The sequence below is a fragment of the Apus apus genome, chromosome 1 (genome assembly GCF_020740795.1).
Source record: "Apus apus isolate bApuApu2 chromosome 1, bApuApu2.pri.cur, whole genome shotgun sequence".
NCBI classification, from domain to species: domain Eukaryota; kingdom Metazoa; phylum Chordata; class Aves; order Apodiformes; family Apodidae; genus Apus; species Apus apus.
Window position 1 is genome coordinate 124,583,824 of NC_067282.1, and position 22,835 is coordinate 124,606,658.

The 22,835-nt window shown below is 43.7% G+C and overlaps 2 protein-coding genes across 8 annotated transcripts in view; one reads left to right on the forward strand and one right to left on the reverse strand.

Moving 5' to 3' along the window:
- The window catches only part of FAM131B (family with sequence similarity 131 member B), a 46,636-nt gene extending 40,964 nt beyond the window's left edge, over window positions 1-5,672 (forward strand). Inside the window, exon 8 of the transcript XR_007891892.1 lies at window positions 5,660-5,672. The gene's annotated coding sequence lies outside the window, so the exon portion shown is untranslated. The remainder of the gene's footprint in view (window positions 1-5,659) is intronic.
- Window positions 5,673-7,560: 1,888 nt separating this feature from the next.
- CLCN1 (chloride voltage-gated channel 1) overlaps window positions 7,561-22,835 on the reverse strand; it is a 63,616-nt gene continuing 48,341 nt past the window's right edge. For 4 of the 7 annotated variants that reach the window (XM_051643194.1, XM_051643210.1, XM_051643201.1 and 1 more), the window contains 13 exons: window positions 21,994-22,078; window positions 21,425-21,574; window positions 18,425-18,494; window positions 16,793-16,903; window positions 16,453-16,666; window positions 15,538-15,671; window positions 14,535-14,761; window positions 14,312-14,417; window positions 12,557-12,639; window positions 11,718-11,753; window positions 11,379-11,483; window positions 9,757-9,843; window positions 7,561-9,272 (listed from right to left, as the gene is read on the reverse strand). In XM_051643194.1, coding sequence (XP_051499154.1) covers window positions 8,880-9,272; window positions 9,757-9,843; window positions 11,379-11,483; window positions 11,718-11,753; window positions 12,557-12,639; window positions 14,312-14,417; window positions 14,535-14,761; window positions 15,538-15,671; window positions 16,453-16,666; window positions 16,793-16,903; window positions 18,425-18,494; window positions 21,425-21,574; window positions 21,994-22,078 — 1,801 coding nt within the window. In that variant the 3' untranslated portion in view covers window positions 7,561-8,879. Of the gene's footprint in view, window positions 9,273-9,756; window positions 9,844-11,378; window positions 11,484-11,717; window positions 11,754-12,556; window positions 12,640-14,311; window positions 14,418-14,534; window positions 14,762-15,537; window positions 15,672-16,452; window positions 16,667-16,792; window positions 16,904-18,424; window positions 18,495-21,424; window positions 21,575-21,993; window positions 22,079-22,835 lie in introns of those variants that run through there. The other 3 variants (XM_051643184.1, XM_051643176.1, XR_007891853.1) reach the window with 3 other exon arrangements.

Below are 22,835 nucleotides of genomic sequence, written 5' to 3' on the forward strand. Positions count from 1 at the left end.
TTTTGTTTGTTTGTTTTTTCCCAAGTAGCATCTAAATCTTCTCTACCAGAGAAACTGCATATTTTATATAAGGATAAGATTTTGTGACATGTTTGGTCATAATCCAACAATCTCACAGCTCCTAATTCTTTTCACAGCTATTTTCTTAAGTGCATTAAAGAAGTTTGAAGAAGAGAGGAAAGATGAGTATTTTTTGGCAGATGTATTCCTCATAAACCTTATAAACCATTACTGCCCTTTGCACTTGTTTCTGTGTGAAAAAACTGAAAAGCTGATAACTTGAGTCTGTGTGGCTTCGATTCTGAACACAATTTAGTAGGTCTTGTATTTTTACCTTCCATTCTTCAAACTAAGTAGCTATGCAGTAAATAGCCAGGTATTAGAATCATAGAATGGTTTGGGTGGGAAGGGACCTTAAAGATCATCTAGATCCAACCCCCCTGCATGGGCAGGGACACCTCCCACCAGACCAGGTTGCTCAGAGCCCCATCCAACCTGGCCTTGAAGACTTCCAAGGATGGGGCTTCCACAGCATCTCTGGGTAACCTGTGCCAGTGTCTCACCACCCTCACACTAAAGAGTTTCCTCCTGATCTCTAAACTAAATCTCTCTAACCTAAATCTCTCTTCATTCAGTTTAAAACTATTACCTGCTCTTCCTCTCATTACAAGCCCTTGTAACAAGTTTCTGCCCAGCTTTCATGTAGGCCCTTCAGGTACTGGAAGGCCACTAGGAGGTCCCCCTGGAGCCTTCTCTTCTTCAGGCTGAACACCCCAAACTCCCTCATCCTGTCCTCATAGGAGAGGTCCTCCAGCCCTTGGATCATCTTTGTGGCCCTTCTCTGGACACGTTCCAACAACTCCACCTCTTTCTTGTGCTGGGGGCACCAGGGCTGGACACAGTATTCTAGGTGAGGTCTCACCAGGGCAGAGCAGAGGGGCAGAATCACCTCTGTCTGCTGGCCACACTTTTGATGCAGCCCAGGATGCAGTTGGCCTTTTGGGCTGCAACTGCACATTGGCAGCTCATGTCCAGCTTTTGATCCACTAGTAGCCCCAGGTCCTTTTCCACAGGGCTGCTCTCAAGTGTGACCTCCCCCAGCCTGTATTCATATCTTGGGTTACCTCAGCCCAGGTGCAGGTCCCTGCACTTGGCCTTGTTGAACCTCATGAGGTTCACCTGGTCCCACTTCTCCAGCTTGTCCAGGTCCCTCTGGATGGCACCCCTTCCCTCTGGCATATCGACTGTACCATCCAGCTTGGTGTCATCAGCAAACTTGCTGATGGTGCTCTCAATACCTCTGTCAATGTTAATGAAACAGCATTAAACAGCACTGGAACCAGTACGGACCCCTGAGGGACACCACTTGTCACCATCTTCCATCTGGACACCAAGCCATTGACCACTACCCTCTGGACGTGACCATCCAGCCAGTTCCTTATCCACTGAACAGTCCACCCATCAACCCATATTTCTCCAATTTAGAGAGAAGGATGTTGTGGGGGACCACATCAAAGGCCTTGCAGAAGTCCAGATAGATGACATCCACTGCTTTTCCCATGTCAACTGATGTAGTCACTCCATTGTAGAAAGCCACTAGGTTGGTCGGGCAGGTTTTGCCCTAGTAAAGCCATGCTGGATGTCTTGAATAACCCCTCTGTCCTCCACGTGCCTTAGCATGCCTTCTAGGAGGATCTGTTCCATGATCTTCCCAGGCACAGAGGTGAGGCTGGCAGGTTGGTAGTTCCCAGGGTCCTCCTTTCTACCCTTTTTAAAAATGGGTGTAATGTTTCCTGTCTTCCAGTCACCAGGGACTTCACCTGACTGCCCTGACTTTTCACATATCATGAACAGTGGCTTGGCAACTGCATCAGCCAGTTCCCTCAGGACTCTGGGGTGCATCTCATCACATCCCATGGACTTGTGTATCTTCCGGTTCCTCAGATGGTCATGAACCTTGCCTTCACTTACAGTGGGGGGGACTTCTGAACAGCTTGTAGACCTCAATAGCCACACTCCAGTTGTAGGATTCATCCCACCACATTCCCATAATTGCCACTATACCATAGCTTTCCTGTAGCATGGTAGCTTCCAACTCCTCCTGTTTGTTGCCCATGCTGTGTGCATTGGTGAAGAGGCACTTCAGCTGGGTCGGCCATGTTACTTTCTCAGAGGGAGACCCTTTTATTCCCTTAAGGTGCTTCATGGATGCTGTCTTACTGTCTCCTGTAACCTCTATGACTTCCAGACCTGCAAACCCTGTCATGCAAACCCCAGGTATGTTTGTAGCAGGCTCAGTTTTCCCTTCCCCCTTCAAATCCAGTTTAGAGCCCTGGAGCCAGGTGTTATTAACTGGGAGATTCTCCAGTTTCTTCCTTCACAAATTCCTGTGCCTGGCAGAATGGAAGATAACTTGGGGTCCCTAGTCCCTGATTAGTCTCCCCAGTGCCCTAAGGTCTGCCTTGATTCCCCTTAGAGATTTTGTAGCAGTTTACTCCCTACCCACCTGAAAGATCAGTAGTGGTTAGTAGTCAGGGGCGTACCAGGTTAGAGGCCTTCTTTGTAAACTCTCTTACCTGGGCCCCAGGGAGGCAACATACCTCCCTATGCGTTGGGTACAGTCGACAGCTTGTAGATTGCTGTTCATATAAAGCAAGCAATATTTTAATTTCTTTACATTCTGTTTCATTTATACATTTGCTACTGGACTTTTCCTCAACATATTTTGTCCTCCATGTCAGGTGGAATCCTTCAAGCTGCCTAGGTATGTTTCAGCAACTGATTTTACTACAGAGTTCAGGATATTTGCACAAGCAACACGCTGAAAGTGCTGAGATGTGATCAAATGCTCATTTGAAAGGCCAATCACAGAATCATAGAATGGTTTGGGTTGGAAGGGACCTTAAAGATCATCTAGATCCAACCCCTCTGCATGGGCAGGGACACCTCCCACTAGACCAGGTTGCTCAGCTCCACCCAATCTGACCTTGAACACTGCCAGGGAGGGGGCAGCCACAGCTTCCCTGGGCAGCCTGTTCCGGTGTCTCACCACCCTCACACTAAAGAATTTCCTCCTAATGTCTAACCTGGATCCCCCTGCTTCAAGTTTTAAGCCATTGCCCCTTGTCCTATCACTACATATCCTTGCAAAAAGTCCCTTCCCAGCTTTTCTGTAGCCCTTTCAGGTACTGGAAGGCTGCTATGGTTTCTCTCTAGAGCTTTCTGTTGACCAGGCTCAACAACCCCAACTGTCTCAGCCTGTCTTCATAAATATTTGAAGTAAAGGCATTGAGGTACTGGAGTGACTCCAGTGAAGGCCAACCAAGCTGATGGAAGGTCTGGAACACAAGTCTTATGAAGAGCATCTGAGAGAACTGGGGTTGCTTAGCCTAGGGAAAAGGAGGCTGAGGGGAGGCCTTGTTGCTCTCTATAACTACCTGAAAGGAAGGTGAGGCACGGTGGGGGCTTGTCTCTTCTTTCTAGCAACAAGAAACAGGACAGGAGGAAATGGACTTGAATTGCACCAGTGAAGGTTTAGATTAGATATTAGAAGAAAATTATTCACTGAAGGAGTAATTAAACACTGGAGTAGGCTGCCCAGGGAGGTGGTTGAATCACCGTCTCTGGAGGTGTTCAAAATATGTGTGGATGTGGTGCTTAGAGACATGGTTTAAGCACTGGACTTGGCAGAGTTAGGTTAATGGTTGGTAGAGTTAGGTTATGGTTAGACTCAATGATCTTAAAGGTCTTTTCCAACCAGAACAATGCTGTAGTAATAGGTTTGGGTGAGAGTGGCTTCATTTAGCTAGCACACTGAGCCCTGCAGGATCCACAGTAGTGTCTTCAGTACTGTGAGGCTGCATCAGGACTTCCTGACTTCCAGCAAGCTGAGAGAGGGGGAGATGTGGCTCAAAGCACAAGCAATCCAATGGCAGAACTGTCGACTATTGCACATCCATTATTTAGAAAAGGTCATGCTGGGGGGTGTGAGACCCTGTGCACAGGGTTGTCTGTCCAGTTTGGGGTGGGGGGCACACAATAACAGCCTGTGGTTTATGGTCAGGACCAGTTTAAGCTTGCCTCCCACAAATAAAGCCTTAAAACCTTTTGAATCACATGACTTAAGAGTAAAAAAACCCCACATTTGTATTTGAGAATCCTAATGCTTAGGCATGGCTTTTGTCCAGAAATATTGGTCTCCAGCGTTAATTAAATTGTTACGAGAGCTGTGCCCAGATCCTTACTTATGTGGCCATGAACAACTTAGTGCTTGTTGCGAGAGTATTTTTAATACTGTGTTTTTAATTATACCCTTCCTGGGGTTGGACTAATTTGGCAAAGAGGGTTCTGTACTTGCTCAGCTTATTATTACCCTGTCTTGTGCTCTGGCCTCAAATCACTGTACAGTGTTTACATAACTGGCAGAGGGTGGGGAGTTATTTTTTATCAATTCTTGGTTCTATTTGTCTCTCTATTCCTGCTTGTGCTAACTGGCTTTGTCCATAAGGTTAGCAAACTAGAATTTTTTTAGCTTTAAATAATTGCCAACCAAAAAATGCTACATAGTTTAGGCAAATTTTTGTCCAGAAGTCCATCACCATGTGTTTTTGTTCTGCATCTGAATCATGACCAAGTCTCTGAGCCTTGTCATAACTACCCAAAGCCCTATCTGTTGTATTGTCAATCTTTAGTCTTCCTTATTTTTTCAGTTCTTTATATTGATGAGTTTAAACCCAAAACTTCTGCTTTCACGTTTAAATGCCATATACAGAGTAGAACTTTTTGCTAGATTACAATTCAATAGATAACCTCTTATCTGCATTAGCAGAGTATCAGTAAACTGGCAGTTAGTTCATATTTATTTTGGAGATGCAAGGTCAAAGGGTATATTTTAGGTTGATTTGTTGTGAATTATGGTGGTAGCGTTTTCCCCAGATTTTCTGCTCTGATGGAGATTTTTCACTATCATGTGCTTCTCAGAGTATATCCTTCTATGCTGAGTACAAAATGTAGTTCAGCAGGTGCTTGGAGTTGAAAATGCTGAACAAGATCTGCTCTATTTTAGGACCTTGAATGGTAGTGACAAGCTTGGAGTAAAATGCATCTCTGCCTAAAACAATGACTTTAAGCAACTGCATGTGCTATTTAGGAGAAAGCTTCTTCAAAACAGCCTCAGAGCTTCTTGTTTTCCAGTGCTTGTGCTTGGATGTTTGGGTGCAGATCTGAGATTTGACTTTCTACCTGAAAAGGAAGGATTCAGTGCTGATCCAAATTCTGGAGATACTTAGTGTTAGGGGAAATCTATTTTGTATAGAGATAGCCAAGTCTGTGCTACTTGGATAGGATGAGAGATGTAGGTTTCAGAGTGACAGATCAGTATGACTTTGTTTGCCAGACAAAGGTTTCAAATTTGAACTTTGAGGGGGTGTATTGGGGTTGCTTGAGAGGGTGCAAGCTTAGAGTTCACTTGACAAAGGTTCAGTATCAGTTTATTGCACGTTTCACAGCTACTAAAGTACTTGGCATCAGCTCAGTGAAGATTGTACTGGCAAAATGGAAGTGGAAACATCATCAGCCATTGCAAACCATCTTTGCAATATGTTTTTTTGTCTCCTCCTGGCTCTCCGTAAACATTTATATATGCATACTTTTTCCCAAGTGAGAAGATGCTGCAGATGAATGCTGCTTCTGCTGAAAGGGTGGAGACATACCTGGAAGAGATCTTGAGTAATGCCTCCAAAGAGCTGCAGTGATACCACCCACCGTTCTGCTTCCCCACAGAGAGCAGTCCAGCTCCTCATGGAAACTCCAGGACAGCTAAAGGCAATAGGAATGGAGAGATATGCACGTATGTGTATGCATGTGTGGGCACACCTCTGTGTGCTCTTGTTACCCTCAGGTGGCAAACCTCAAGAAACTTCCCAGCTTAGCTCGTGTCTTACTCTGAGCTCCTGAAGCCTCTCTACGTGCAGAACTTTTGTTCCAGCTTCATTCCCCTAGTTCACAAGCTGTCATGACTCACAGACTCTCTGGTTTCAATTTAGATTCCATCTGCTTTCACAGCCAGTCAAGATCCCAGTTCCTCTGTACCACACCATAAGAGAAGTGTGGGACTGGAGCAGAACAGCTATCTGCATCACGAGACAGGAGTGGGGGGTAGGGTGACTCCAGCGACTGAGTTTCTCCCTGTCAAATCTGTCTCATTTGGCTAAGCTTAAAAATGAAGTCTGTACTTGCTAGTAATAAGGCTGGGGCTGACTTGGAAAAACTGTTCCTTCCTATCCAACCCTGACCCTAACCCTGACCCTAACCATAATTACGGCTGGGGCTGAAGTGGAGAAAATTTCCTTCCTACGTAACTGTCAGGGTTTGCCTGTCACTTCCTGCTAGTTAAAAGAGAGCTCACTGAAAGAAGAAAAAAAATCAGTAAAACGAAAATTGGCTTAATCCTGGCTCAAACCAGGACAGTAACCCTAACCCTAACCACTAACCCTGACCCTAAACTAACCCTAAAACCCAACCCTAAAAGCCAACCCTAACCCTAACCCCTATTTCTAACCCAAACCCCCTAACCCTAACTCTAACCCTGACCATATACCCCTAACCCTAACCCTTGTAGTAATGGTAACCCTTATGCTAACCTCAAACTCCAACCCTAACCATAACACTATCTCTAACCCTAACCTTAAAACCTATTCCTAATCCTAACCCTAATCCCTATCCATAACCCTAACCCCTAAATCTACCCCCTAGCCCTAACCTTTACCCTTACCCTAACCCTAAGCCGTTATCCTAACTGTAACCCTGACCCCTAACCCTTACCATAACCCTAAACGCAAAACCTAACCCGTAGTCCTTACCCTAAGCCATAAACTGTCACCCTAACCCTAAAGGGCTAATGCCAGTCAGACAGGTATTTGCCAGAACCCTTTTGTGGAGATGAGCAGCTTGTGTGTGCAAGAGCCTTGCCCTCAGGTGATCACTTTCTTCTCTTAAGGACAGGTGGACCCTTGGAGGACTGAAGATCACTCAGGTGGGGAAAGACTGTCCCCAGTTAACTTATGGAGGAGGATCACATGTCAAAGACAATACAGAGCTGGTAGGCTCTGAATTCCAGACAGCAAAAATAAATCTCTCCCTCTTCAAGAAACTAGCTGGAGAGATTTCCCTGTGCTTTATGCTCCCACCCATGATTATCATCAGAGTGGAATTGGTGCAAGGACAATACTTGGAATTAAAGCCAAGAGAGAATTTCCGTAGAGAGACTGGCTTAGAGGTAATGATATTTTTTACTTGCTCCTGAGAAACCTTATGAAAATACACCTGCTAAGGTGAATCTGGTCACTCTAAGCTGGATAATGATTTAGTAAGATCAGGAAATGTGGCCTAACATGCAGGAGAATACCCCCAAGAACATATTCTCAGAGCCTGCGTTTCTTCTGTTGCTGATAAGTGGAAACATGTACCATAGGCTGCTTGGGATGGCATCTCAGTGCCATTGTGCACCAACAATATGATAGAGATGTAGAAAGTTAGAGGAAAGCTGAAGATTACACAGAATTTGATTTTGACTATTTACTGAGAAAACCTCAAAAGGACAGTGAGTTGAACAAAGCAGCATCTTACCTTTGGATGCTGAGGTTTTGCATGCATGACACAAACCGACAAGACATTGTTTTGCAAGATAAGGTCAAGATCAGGTTTAGAACTGGAATAGAGAGGGATGCTCTGACAAGAGTTTAGGTCTCTGCTCTTAGTCACAACAGACACAAGCTGGCAAAAGTGAGAGCTGGAATTCTCAGATTTGAGGTATGCAGAAATATGTAGAAAGTAGGCAGGTTAGAATTACCAGGAAAGAGAGCAGGAGTTTTCATAGAGAAGCATGTTTTCAAAGTGTAGAAAACGGCTTCCCTCTGCTGTGTTTCTTGGCAGCCTGCTAACAATAATTTTATATTGTTTTTTAGTGAATTCTTACATTTTAAGACTATAACTCTGTAAAAATTCTGAATAGTGATTCAGAGAGACAAACATGGGTATGTGAAATGTAGGTGCATACATGGTGGTTTACTCCTTCCTCTAACAATGAGGATGCCCCCACTTAAGATTTTCCCATTCTATTTCATTTTCCCACTATATTCTATTGATAGGAAATAAAAGAGGCTTTCCTCCCTTCCAGTCCTTTTCTTAGAGCCCTGGCTGAATTCAATATATGAGACATAGACCAGATATTTTCCTCCCATCTGTTTTTAGGACATGACTCAGCTAAAGAACAGAATAGAAGCTCCTAACTGCATCCCCACACGAAAATCCCAGAGTAAAAATTGAGAAAGAGGAGAAATGTTCTACATGGGAATGTCTGGGAGGGAAGCAAGATAAGAGCCAGTGAAAAGGAACTGCAGCAACATGGACAGGATTGCAGTCAGAAGCAGAAATATGCTTCTCGGCTGGCGATCTGGTTGTGTTTACACTGGCACATGCATGCCAGGTGTGACTGGAAGGATGCCACCAAGAGAGAATGAGAAGAACTGCCCCTCCTCCACTTTCCACCTGGCAGACTGACAAGAGCATCCTGGCTGTGTCCAGCAGTATCCATGTTCATTTACAACCCTTTCTGCTGCGTTAAGTAGACGTGTTAGAAGCCTAAACATTCTGAGCCTGCCATTAGCCACCTCGCAGTCTGCATCTAACTCCTGCACCCATCCATGTAGTCCAGCAGCCTAACATTTTGCACAGAACATAGCAAAGAAAGGGTCATTCCAATGCCCCTTCTCCCAGCTTAATCAGTCCTCTGTGGGGATTGCAAAGAACATCCAAAAGCTTCTCTTTAAGGAGCAAACACGAGGACTGGCTCAACTGAAGAGTGTGGCAGACTACATCAGCTATAAGGGGACATCCTCATCTTCATCTTCATCCAGGTCAGTGGAACGTAGGCTTATGTCCTTGAGGATGTCCGAGATGTTTTCAGCAACTGGCCCTGTCAGCTCCATCTCTTCCAACTCGGTATCAGTGGCGTCAGTGGAGGGCAGAACTTCCCCCTCTTCATGCAGGTGGGAGGGCTGGGGGGAGTAGGAGCAGGGAGGTAGGGGGCTCTCTGTGCCCAAGTCTGCTGCTTGCTGTGCTGCCACCATGCAGCTGTCCTTCCGGCTCCACACCTGAGTGGCCTGAGTGGCCTTCTCACCACCAACTGAAGTCCTGTTTGTGTCACGGAAGCTGGCAAGGGGTGGGCGGAGACGGACCCCAGAGCGTGTGGAGCCCTCTATTGCCTTCTGGAGCTAGGAGAAGAGAAGAAGTTGAGAAAAACAAATCAGGAAAGGGAGCCCTACCCAGCAAAAGTTCCCCAGATCCCCAGGGTAAAGGGATCACAAATAGAGAGAGCCACAGCTCTACCATCTGGGGCCTGTGGAGAACGTGTTTTACACTGGTGGTGTCATTTTTTCATTCCACGTTTAAGAAACAAATTCCACACCACTTTCAGAGACAGTAATAGCTACTCAGTTCAGGAGTGTTAGCCCTACATCCATGAACCGATGAACCATTGAACATCCCTGTAAACAACACCTGCTGCCTCCTCTGAAGTACAGTCATCCATTGTTCTACATGGCTTCCAAAGGATTGACTCAGAATTCAACTCTTGATTGCAAATGTAGAGATTGCAGTTATATATATTCCCAGTTGGATCCTCCAGCACCTGTAAGTTATTGCAATGATCCACAGGACTTTTGCACTTTATTAGGAGGTTAAAGGATCTGTACTTACCTCTTCCAATGCCAACACTCCCCTCAGCTTCCCCATACTGGTTACATAGGCATGGCTGAGGCCCAGTAATGAGAACAATGTGTGTGTCTATGGGCAAAACCACAAAAGATCATTTCAGGGACTTTGAAAACTGGTACCATTACACTCTGTGCTAGTGCAGGGACCTGGGATTTAGAAATAGGAATTGCAAAAGCACACAACTCTGCAGTCATCCCAGTGAGAAACTTCTCCTTTTGTAACTAGCAAATAGTACCCTGTGGTCCTTCTGCTGTGCAGCCATAGTTGGGATTGTGTTGATGATAGAGACCACATTCTTAAGGTCACTTTCATCCTCCATCTGGCTCACAGAGATTCACATACACAAATCTGAACTTATTTTAGTGCTGGAAATTAAACTATCATATACACGAAGTCAGAATCTGCTTAGGTTACTTATTCCCATACTTTTCCTTAACACTAGATTTCTTTTTTCCTACTTCAGAATATTTCCTAACAAAACTTAAGCTTTTTTCTGCTTACTTGCTGAAGTGGGAACACTGTGAACAAGTTATTCCCTTTCTCTTGCAAAGCCTTCAAAAAAGACAGATATCACACTACTATCAGTCTTCTTTTCTTTAGCATATATAGACCCCATTATTTTCTGTCAGTTTGATTATTTATTCCTGCATTTTTTGTGCACCCAAGTTACCTTGCCTGTTGTTTCAGAGTTTCTCATTCACTTTTTTTTTTTTTTTTTTTTTTTTTTAAATACAAGAAGTGTTAAACTTTCCCCATTTGCAGTCCTGAGGTATAATTTCCTGTAACCCCTATATTCTCAAAGATAAATGCTGGTGGTCAGATGACTTAATCCAGCCATTTAGCAAACACCAAACTCATCTTAAGTATACACTAACCTGTTCCTATTTTGCTCAAGGCTGAGATCTTACCCCTTTGATAACAGTTGTCAATTCATACTTTGCAAGGCATATGCTGACCCTTCATGTTAAATGCATATTGGTTATAACATGCACTGTGCACTTTTCCTTCAGAAGACTGCTCTCCCTTTCTGTTGAGTGGAAGCCCAGTCCTTTCTTACTCCTGATACACAATGACTTTATTTTATCCCTAGTCATCCTATGCCAACTCTAGAAGTTGTATGATCCAGCTCCTTCCTTCCTTGTGCTTCAGGTCAATGAAGATGCTATGATATAGGGTGGTTTCAAGCATCTCTTCTCATGCACTGAAGCAGACTCTATAGCCTGACAGAAACACCCTGAGAAATTCAGGAATATTCATTCCAGTGCTGCATACTGACAAGCAGAGTGTACATCTCAAAGTAATGTCCCCTGCAGCAAGGAATACAATGCTTCTGTTAATGTAGTGGCTGGCAAATCTTATGTGGTGTCCAAAAGCTACTCAGTAAATGCACTCAAACTTCTTATCATGTAGCCTTTCACTTTCCAGGAGACTGGAGGTACACGCAGGAGGTTACAGGAGCACACTGATTTTTTTATCTGAATGTGAAAGCAATTGGAGATAGTAGTTGCAGGTGAAGACAAGAAGAAGAAATAAGTCAGAGACTAGACTTGCAAGAACAGATAGGGTGGAGAAAAACTGTACTCCTGAGAGACACCTGCACCCACCTTGTGCAGAGAAGTTCTCTCTACCAGTTGGAAGGGGGAAGGGTCTATGCGGCAGCTGTCAAAGCAGACATCCTTGTTCAGCTCCTCCTGTTCCCAAGCATCTATCTGACACAGAAAAGAAGAGGAATCACTCTTACAGTAATCAGAAGTGTTGCTGTCTTGTGTACTCTCCTCTTACTGGTTGAGACTTGCCCACTGTGCAACTATAAGAAGAAAATGGCTTTAAGTAGGGCTTTGTGTGGCAACCTCTGAGGTTGTCAGAGTTCAGGAAGAACTGCAGATAGGAGAATTGGGTAAAAGAAGCACTCAACCTTACACCCTTTCTGCACCTGGTCTTACCTCTTCTGGCCTCATTGTTTCGACTTCCACTGGATCCTGTAGAAGAAAACAGTGTTCAGGACAGACAAAGAACCCACAATTTGGGGGAAAAATTTGCACAGCCTCCTCACCCCATATGGTCCCCTTTTTGTTCCAAATAGTATATTACTGAGTAGATTTTCTTGATACACATGCATTATAAGGTATACTTGCTCTGTACTTGCTGTGCTTCCCTTGCCAAAAAAGGTGGACTGTGGAATGCAATGGAGCAATTCAGGTGCCTAAACATGGTAATCTAGTACTGTCTTAGATGCTCTCAGATATCCTACACGGGGTCCAACCACTGCCCTAGGGTGGATGGTTCTCTCATAGGCTCTATATGATATCCACCACCCCTGGACAGATATGTCAGATACCCAAGGGCATCTATCATAGCAAAAAGTTTTTTTGGTGTGTGTGTGGTTTTGGTTTTTTGTTTTGTTTTGGTTTGGTTTTTTTTTTTTTTTTTTTTTTCCATTTTTATCCTGCCAAAACTGTTTGCCAAATGAAATAGAACTGCGCTTTAATCCAGGTTTGTCAAAATAGCATGAAGTTATTCACTGAGAAAAAAATGCCCACACTCAGTCCTGATGGCAGCTTTGACACCTGAGCACAGGTGGCTCTTCAGGAAGATGTGTGCTCCTTTACAGGAATCACACCCTTTTTACTTGGAGACACTTCCCTGCTGATGCTGTTGGAGTTCAGGACCACAAGTGTGTCCATGCTTTGGCCAAATGATGAGTGTCTCTGAGTAGCAGGTTCTATTCCCATTGCATTCCTATCCCTCTTCTGGGTATTACTAGGCTCTCTATATCCCTAACCTGGATGGCACTCTCTGTTTCAAGTGGACGGCTGTAATGGCACAAGAGCTGCTGGATCAGTTGCCTCAAACTCCTGAAATTGCCTGAAGGATGGAAAAAAAAACACATGGATAAGAGAGAAGAACGAGTGAGAGACAAAAATACCAAGCCCCATGCCCATCTCCTTGCCCAAGGCAGGCTGGGAAATAGTATGAGGGACATAGCAGATGGTACATGACATGTATATGCCAGTCACAATTTTGCATTCACTTTGTAAAATAGGGGCTGAGACATGCCAGAATAAATATTGCCATGCAGTATCTTTTCCCCAAGGAGAGGAAAAAAACCATTACAAAATAGCCCCTTCAGATAATATTGAGAGATCAGTGTCCCTGAAGAAAACAAAAACAGAAACAGAAGCAAGACTACTAACACAGCAAACAATCTGATACACAGGGTAAACTGCTGTGACTATAGAGGTTTCTGCAGTCCACAAACAGAATATGGTTTGGAGGATGAGAAAAGAAAGGGGAGGTGAGAATTTGGAAATTGCTTCAAAAATAAGACATATCAATGACAGGTACAAAGGGGTGAAGAGTCCATGGGTTGTGCCAGCAGTGTAATGATGGGAATGCAAAGGACTGCAGAATTCTTCTCCCAGGCAGGCCAAACAGGAACTAGCAAAGACGAGGAGGTAGGGTTTGGTGCTATTGTGAAGTGAACAGGGCTGTGGAGAAAGGCTGGTCAGAAGCAATGACAGCTGTAAGCCCAACTAAAATTATGGAAGGGAAAGCCTTGTGAAGTCACCCCTGCTCCACTTCCTCTTGTCACTTCTGGATCATTCAGTACCAGCTTAAATTAACATAAAATGTCACAAAATGTCCTTGTTTTGATGTGATTCTTCTTTTGATTTGGTAAGGAAAGTGGATGGCTGTGCCATCACTCTACTACCCTGGAAGCATAAAGTGGATTTTCTGGTGCCTTAGAGGTTTAGTCATACATCAGCATGAGTGGTTTAAAGAACTAGAATGTGCTAGATGCTATATTACATGCTAATGCTCAAAAGCACAAGTCAGAACACTATTCTCTGTATGTATTCTCAAGGCCGGGCTGCACCTCTGTGCTTACTCACTCTTTGCATATTTCAAGACTTCTAAAGGGGAAAAAAATGCCACCATTCCACATCAAATACATGTGATACAGGAATCAGAAATGAGCTATGAATACAGTCTTGGAAGCAAAGCTAATATAGGCTAGGGTGGCATACAAAGAACACAATACTTAACTACTTGTCCATCATATTAAAGTAGCTGAAACAAGAAGATATGTGTTCAGCTTTGGAGATATCTGAGCAACAGCCTAAGCTACTGAAAAAAAACAAGTACATGAATTTAGCTCACAAACTGTTTTTCCCAGAGAAATTTCATGGGTTGAAGAAAGCAAGAGATGGGACTCTTCCATGCAGACCCTCCAGAAAATGTCCAAGGAGAGGCTACTGCAAAGGATGACGTGGGGAATACCGACATAGGGAGAGAGCAGCTTGAGAGGGCCTACTTTTGCCATGCTTTCTTAGGGATCACAAACAGAACATATTTCCAGGTATGTGTTAACACTGATATTGAGGTGCATTAACAAAGTACCTTTAAAACAGGTACAGCAGAGAAAGCTCCTTCTCCCAGCCTCAGGGCAATCAGCACCTCAGACAGGCTGAGGTGACCCTGAAAGCTTCCACAAGCTGGCTAGGATGTGGCTGAGGCATGCCAGAAGTTACCATACCTGGGAGTTGCTGTGGTTCCAAAGTTTCAGGCATTTGTTTAAGAGGACTTGTTGGGCCATTGGGCTCCTCTGGATAACTGGAAGTGGGACTTGGGGGACGAGGCAGCTGTTATGGAAAGGAGAGAAAATAAAGTCCATCCTGTGTCATTTCTCAGCATCTCCAAATGCCTTACTGCTTCTTAAGCAGTCTCTGTGTTGCAGTCTCTCCACTTCTCTCCCTCACCTCTCCCTTCTCATCTGTATCCTCATCCTCATCAACATAAGCAAAAGATTCATGCTTCACATTTGGCAGGGTTGCCCACGGTCCCTTGCTGTGCCCATCGTAGGGTGCCTCAGACAGCTTCTGCTGCATTTCTCTGTGGAGGAGCCGTCGCCGTTCTGGGCTTATATGTCTCTGGAGGAGAGCCTGCAGTTCAGTTCGCTCTACAGACCCCAGAAGGATCATGGTCTCTGCATAACACAGAGCAGAGAAGCCATTAAGCTGCTTCAAGGTTTTGAATGTCCCTTGCCACACACTGCCCCTTCCTCCCTCCAATCTCTTCAAAGTGCTTGGATTTTTGCTGTCTAGGGCTATACAAGAGTCACTGACCAGACCTGCTGGTTGCTGCTTACACACTGTGGGGCTGTGGGAAGCTCATCATCCCTGAGTGACACCGCTCCTCGGCACCGTGTCAGAAGCAGTTTCTTTACTTATGCAAGCTTGTAGAATCACAGGATGGTTTGGGTTGGAAAGGACCCTAAAGATCATCTAGTTCCAACCCCCCTGCATGAGCAGGGACACCTCCCAGTAGACCAGGTTGCTCAGAGCCCCATCCAGCTTGCCCATGAACACTGCCAGGGAGGGGGCAGCCACAACTTCCCTGGGCAACCTGTGCCAGTGTCTCACCCCCCTCACACTAAAGAATTTCCTCCTAATGTCCAATCTAAAGCTACCCTTTTCAGCTTTTTAAGATCCTTCTCTGTTGTCACAGTTCAGTCCACAAACTTCCCACACACCTCCCTTACCTGCTCTAACAGCTGCCCTGCCCACACTCCAGCTTACCTGTCTGACCAGCTGAAACAGCCTCCTGTCATACATTATCCAGAGTGGAATATTTTTTAGGATGATTTTTTTAATGTGGTGGCCCACACTGTCACCTTCACAGCATGTAATTTGAAGGCTAATTTATTTGGGTGTTTAAGCTGAGACAGTGTTCAGGAAGGACCAGTTTCTCCACATTGCTTACCTGGTGAGTCTACCAAAGGCAAAGTCTTAACAGTTGTGCTTTGGAGCAGAGTTTGCAAGTCTCGGTATTTACAGTTGGAGGAGACGAATTTCACATCTTGGACCATAATATCCTCAACAAAGATATTGTATTTGCTGTGAATTTATGGACAATAAGGTGAAGAGTTAGCATATGAAAGGATATCTAGCAGATAAATTCCTTAAAGGAATATATGTAAATTACCACTTCTTTAAAAAGTGTTCTCGATACAGTTACTAAATAATCGTCTGTGAGAGTCAGTAAAGAGGACTTCCCATCAGGATCAACACAGATTAACTGGATTTTCATTACAGTTGTATTCCACTCCATGGCCCCTCCCCATAAAAATACATACATGCATATATACACACGTATGTATATGTATACACATATACATATAGGTATAGATCTTTAATATATGCATACCTATGTATCATATATACTAGAGAGGGGAAGATGTATATGATCAACTGAATTTTGTTTCAAGCAAAATATCAAATTAAAATGATATTTCAAACATTTTTTTGGAGAAAAAAAAACAATTCCAAGCCCCCCCTTAATTCAGAAACAAACAAACAAAAAGGAACATGAGACACTTGATTTGAATTATTTTAAACTGAAGCAATTTGGTAATGTTAATACAGATTCAGTAACCTTGTTCAGATTATTCAAACACATGCTCTCAGTGAAGAAAAGGAAGAGGACTTTTCTCCATTTCTGTGTATGAACCGTAATTCTACACCATGTTCTACCTTGCTGCAGGCCTATTCTGCCTTTTTATTTTCTTTGTAGTACTATCCCCTTTTCATGACCTTTCATTCTCCCATGGTCTTACACTCTTCTGCCTTATTTTTTTTTTTGCCACTCCCCACCTCCAGCTCTGTTTTACCACTATACCTTATGTGATTCCAGCCCAGGTCTGGCAGGTAGGGCAACTTCTTCACCTGGATGATGCTATCATAGAGGCTGGGCTGCAGACTCTGGGCCACCATGTTGGCAAGAATGACAGCCACCATCATGGGGAGGATGTGAGAGATCTGACCTGTCAGCTCGAAGCAGATCACAGCAGTGGAGACAGTGTGGCTCACTGCTCCTGTCATAGCTGCTGCACCTTTCCCAGGGAGGGTGGAAAAGGAGTAGAGGAAGAAGACTGTCATATAGAAACAGCATGATATGGCAACCAGGAAAGTCATGGGGATGGGACCAGGAAAAGAAAAAGAAAGACATGGAGACTCACCAATGACAGCATAACCTCCAGGTAAGATTTGATAGACAATGTCATCAAAGAGGATCCCATTGGGAAAAATTGATGCCATGATTTCCCCAATAAGACGCCCAAATGCAGCACCTGGAATATATCACTGACAATTATGGAATAACACCTAAAGAGTCTGTGCCGTGCAGCTATGCTGGGCAATCACCTGAGTATTTTCTAACAGAAACAAAATTAAAACTTGCATTAAAATTACACCAGGGACTAAAGAGTAGTTCTCAGTTACAAAATATGTAAGCTAGACTCCAAAGGACAAAAAGGTAGTAAGAGGTGTAATTACAGTTTACCATTCTTCCACTGAAGCACACCATGCACAGTGGTATTTGTGATTCCCAGGTAGGAGGAAATATTTTCAGAATATCTAAAATGTCAGTCCAGATCACAGTTGAGGCTCTTCAGACACTAACTCTTTGCATGCCCAAACATTAGAATCACAGTGTACAGAAAAGTTTAGAAGGGAAGGGAATTCTGGAGGTCTTGTTCTGACCCCTGCTCACAACTGGACTAGTTTCAAAATGAGATCAAGTCACCCAGGGCCTTGTCTAGACAAGCTTTAAAAGTTTGTAAGATTGGAGATTCTTCAGCCTTTCTGCACACCTTGTAAACTTCTTTGCTTATGTCCCACCAGAATTGCCCCTGTTGCAACTTGTGCCTTTACTTCCTATTTACTCTCTAAGAGGAGGCTTTCTATAATCTCTGTTCTCTGCTGCATGAGGTGATGAAGGCCACAGTTAGTTCCCCTCTTGTCCTTCTCTTCTGCAGGCTGAAAAAGCCCAACTTCCTCCAGCTCCCCAAAAGTCTCAGCGCCCTCCACTGGACTCATTGCTCTTTGTCAAAATCTCTTGCATTGGTGGACACAGGCACAATATTCCAGAACTGTGCCCAAAATACTGAATGCAGGGAAATAAAAAATGTTTTTGCCTTGCTGGCTAGGCTTTTCCTAATACAGCTTTGATTGTGGTTAGCCTTCATCACTGCAAGGGCATGCTACTGACTGATGTTCAGTAGGTGCCTGCCAGAACCCAGTGAACACTTGATTGAACAGCTGTAGAAACTTAATGCTGACCTTCATGGGCCTGCATATGTTAGTCTAAACCAGCCTATCTTTCTTAAGTATTTTTACTTTTGTCTTGAAATTGAAACCAGTTAAAAACAATAAACTCCTGCAAGTTACCATATTTCAGGTAAAAGAAATGAGTAAGTGGTGGGTTGCACTGCAGGTACTAGTTTTGAGGTTCTCTACTCATTGGCCTTTAGGAGCAAAAGGATAAACTACTACTAGTTGTTGAATGAGAGTTTCTCTGTAGATGAAGAGGCAGATAAATTAAAAGGCCATGGATCAACATGCTTCTCCCCACAATGTGGCTTTCCTTATGTAAAGGGACAGGGATTTCCTCCTGAGCATTTAGGTTGGGGGGTGGGGGGACACAGGAAAATGGCAAAAACAGAGACTCAGAGACTAGTATGTGGATTGTCATAGACATCAAGTGATGATTCCTCATCCACTAGAAGAAAGCTACTGGGTATGTATGCAATGCCTCTCTTATCCTGTCCACTTGTCAGGCTTAGGTGCTGAAACACAAAACTGAAACTCACCTAGAACAAAAACGGGCATGAAGCCTCCACAGGGGATTGGCATCGTGGTAGCAATGACAGCCATCAAGAACTAGAACAAAGGCAGAGGGTGCAGTTGTTACTGAGCAGCAATAGCATTTCCTGCAGCCCCACTCTGCTACCCAACATGTGAATCCAGGAGACACGTTCTGAGGGATCTGGCAGTTCAGCCAGGAAGTGAAGTGCTGTGGTGGCAGGGAAGCTGAATTACCATGGGAATGGATGAGCATGAGAAATCCTTTGCTTCAGACCTCAGAAGGTGAGATTTCCTACTGCTCCAAACAGCTTCACTCGTCGTAGAACAAGGTTGTCAACATTTCACAGACTCAGATAGATTTCACTGTGAAAGGAACTATGGAGGTGTCTCCCCCAGCTCCTTGCTCCCAGAGGGGCTAATTCCTAAATTAGATCAGGTTGCTCAGCGCCTGATCCAGGTGAATTCTGAACATCTTGAATGGTAGAGATTCCCCATCTTTTCTGGGCATTTGTACCACTGCTGACCCATGCTCAGTAATTATTTTTCAACCCCTGAAGTCCAACTGTCATAAATTTCCTTTATTCTAGCTTCTGTCTTTTGCCTCTTGTCCTATGACTATGTTGGGCAAAGACCAATTCAAATGCTGACATAGTCCAGCATATATAGGCTTTTTCTGGAGGCAATAGCCTAATCTTACAAACACCTCCAGGGCCTACACACTCAGACTTTCTCAGGCAATATGACAAGATCTTTCCGCAGTTGAGGGAAACACAGAGAATGCTGCTGTTTAAAAAGGTTGTACAAAGAAGAGAACTGGCAAGATGTCCCTTGCTGCAGCAGTATCATCCATATGAGAGAGACAACCATGGTCCAGCACAGCACAAGCAATACTTTCAGGTATTTCTTGACCATATTCTCCTCAGAGTAGGCAAATCCTTTTCATTCAAGGTCCACCGTTGAGATGGTGATATTTCTGCAGACTTTGTTGTAGCTGTAGGCAGATGAGATACTAATCTGTAGACAGTCAGTTTGGTGAGAGGAAATCCACCAAAGACATTTTTCTTCTGTAACTCCCATAGGATGGTTGTCATAAAAGGGAAAATGAAGCCAAGATATAGCCTGCCATTTTGAAAAGCCTTCTACAAAAGTAACAAAGAGCCAGTAAAAGAGCATTTCTCAGCCAATGGTAGAGGAACATATTGTGAGGATGGCTTGGACCATCAATCTGATACTGACTGTTGCTCTTCCCTTCAGAAACCATTTGAATATTCCAGAGGAGAAGTTCCTGGCTGGCTATAGAGCAAGCTGCAAAAGTGGAGTACTGGTAGCAAAGGCTGAGAGAGCTGGGACTCGAGAAGAGAAGGCTGAAGGGAGTCCTTATCAATGTATACAAGTATCTAAAGGGTGGGTGCAAGGAAGATGGAGACAGGCTCTTCTCTGTAGTTCCCAGTGTCTGAACGAGAGGCAATGGGTACAAGCTGGAACATTGGAAGTTCCATTTAAATATGAGGAAAAACTTCTTTACAATGAGATGGACAAGGTACTGGAACAGGCTGCCCAGGGGGGTTGTGGAGTCCCCTTCTCTGGAGATCTTCAAAACCCAGCTGGATGCAGCCCTGTGTAAAGTGCTCTAGGTTATCCTACTTCAGTGGGAGAGTTGGGCCAGATGTCCCTTGGTTGCCCCATCTAGTTGGACTAGATGTCTAGAGGTCCCTTCCAACTCTAACAATTCGATTCTGTGATTCTGTGATTCTGTAAGCTCTGTTTTTGCAGTATGAAACCCAGACAAAATACAGCTGAGACCTGAGCCTATAGTGCAGTGGAGATCAGGCCAAGTCTTTGTCCAGAGTCAAAACAGCAGGGTTGTTTGGGGTTTTTTTGTGATTTTTTTTTTTTTATGTGGTCTATCTCAACTATGAATATATAAGAAGAAAATATATTGCTTGGAGCAGTTGTCTAGTGAGTTGAGAAAGTCTCCAGTTAACAGGACAAAGCCAATGAATCTAGTCTCTGAGGATACAGCTCTTCTGAAAGAAAACAGATGGACTGAGGATAGATACACCATGTAGTCCACCCCTTTTTTATTAAAGTAAATGAGACCTTATCTGCTTGGTACAGTAAAATCAGAATTGTCACAGAAACAGAATTCTTAACTGTCTATCAGAAATTTGAGACAATGTTTTACTTTAGGTGGAAACAGCTGTGTCAATCACTAATGTCCATTTCTGATCTACTGAAATATACTGATATTGCAAGGTGGCCCCAGCTTTCACCATTTCTGATATTTTTACCCTTTTATATTTTTTTTTCCCTCTTAGAAAAACCCGTTTCTTGCTACTTGTATTTTGAACACTGGGATATAAAGTTTTCTTCTTTCAAATCTCTTCTCTTGCTCTGTCATGTATCACTTACACAGCTGGTCCTTTCAGAGCCTGAACAGTTGCAACTTTCACAGACCATGTGAGCTTGGAATGTCTAATCCTCTGTTGCTTTCCAAGAAGGGAGCAGAACTCTTTTCAGCTGCATTTCTTCATCACATTGTGGTACTTCTAACAAATCCTTCAGCATCAACCAACTATTGTTTGTGCTTGCATATTCTTATTTCTCTCCTGTCCGTAGTCAGAGATAGCAAGTGAACCATATCAGACTTTGTTTAGACTAAATATAAATTTTACCCAATTACTTATTTTTCTGGAACTTGAGAAATCTGATGCAGTCCTCCCTACCAACACAGTACTGAAGGTCATTCAGCAGGATGCATGAGGAAGATAACCTAGGGAGCAGTCAAGGAGATCACTATATTAAGGTTAGGAAACTATTCTCTAATAGTTTTGGTATCCTTGCATTCAAGGTGGACAAAAATAACTTCAGAAGATGAAAGACCCCATTTAAGTTGTAGAGCTTTATTCAATACCCAGCAAGTCTTTACTGGAAGTTCAAAAACTATTTTACAAAGGATCAAGAACACTGTATGGAGAAGGGTTATGGTGAGCTAGTTTTCCTACCTTCACAAGGAAGAAAAGCAGGATGATGATGAAGACACTGACTTTGGGATGGATCCAGGCAGCAGATTTACCTAGGATCTGTGGGTCGCCTGTGTATTTTGCCCAGGTATAATTATCAAAGAGAGAGCTGATGGCTTCCCGTGGCATCAACTAAACAGCAAAAAACAAACAAAGAGGCATGAGACATAAGATTAAATGGAATAAATATTCTATTTCTGTTCCAAGAAAGTGGAGGAGGTTTTTACTTCAGTCATGATAATGAGACTTCATTCACATTTTTAATCTTCAGGAAGAGAGACAGGACTTCACCTGAATCAGTGAAAGGATAACTACTTTCACAGATTGGGTAATGTCTTCCTTGCTACTCGCTTAGGACCTATATCAAGTTTTATATGAAGAAGATACCAGAGATCATAAGTCTCAGAACATAGTCTTGCCTCAGTCCAAACTCCTCCCAAATATTTCTTTCACTTTCCATGGCATAAAACCTATGGTTTATTGGGGCACAGGGTATGGGGAGGCTGTTCAGCAGAGCTGCATAAAAGTACAAATACAAGTTACACTCTCACCTCTCCTGCCATGAACTGCCCAAATCCTGGAGGGAAGGTCATACTTGCTATAAAGAAGGTTATAACCCCAGGGTATATGAGGCGGCTGAAAAAGAAGAAAAGTGCATTCAAATATAACCTTACATTCTCTTCTTGTAGTACTCGCTTCAGGACTATGAATGCTATTCCTGGGGAAACTCTCTGCCACATCTGTATTTGCTGCTTTGTAGTTCTGCTGCTGGCAATTTAATCCCCCGCTCCACAGATCATCATCCTTCATAGAGAATTCAACTGTCAGCAAAGCCATTTTCCCCATCACAATTAATTTATTGGGAGGCATGGAGGGAGAGAGTGATGTACAAAATGTACAGACTTGAAGACACAGGGCAGGAAGGGTGTATTTACAATTATGTGTTGACCTATTGTCAAAAGCCTGCACCTCCTCCATTTGTCCTGATTATGCCAGTCTTGCTTCTTCATCCCCCATCCAATATCCTGACTGAGTGTATTTATATATAGGTTGTTTCATACTTTTCTGCATGTATACCCCATTGCATGAATTTTCATGGGGAAAACTGCTTTTCTTTATATTGACTTGCTGACTGTCACAATTTTTGGGAAGGTGTCCTTGGTGTAGCTGTATTGGGTCAGTGGGGCGTAATTGGATTACAGCTGAAGCCATCTGGGTTTTCCTACTGCTGTGTCTAATCCCAGGATGGGCTTCTGGGTACACTGTGACACTTCATGGGCACTGAGACAGCATGAGACTAAGTTGCCTCCATGTGCTGGAGTAATCCTGTCAGGCCTTGCCTGACAAATCATTGTGTAACCTATAGGAAGTTCTGTCCAAGATGATACCATGC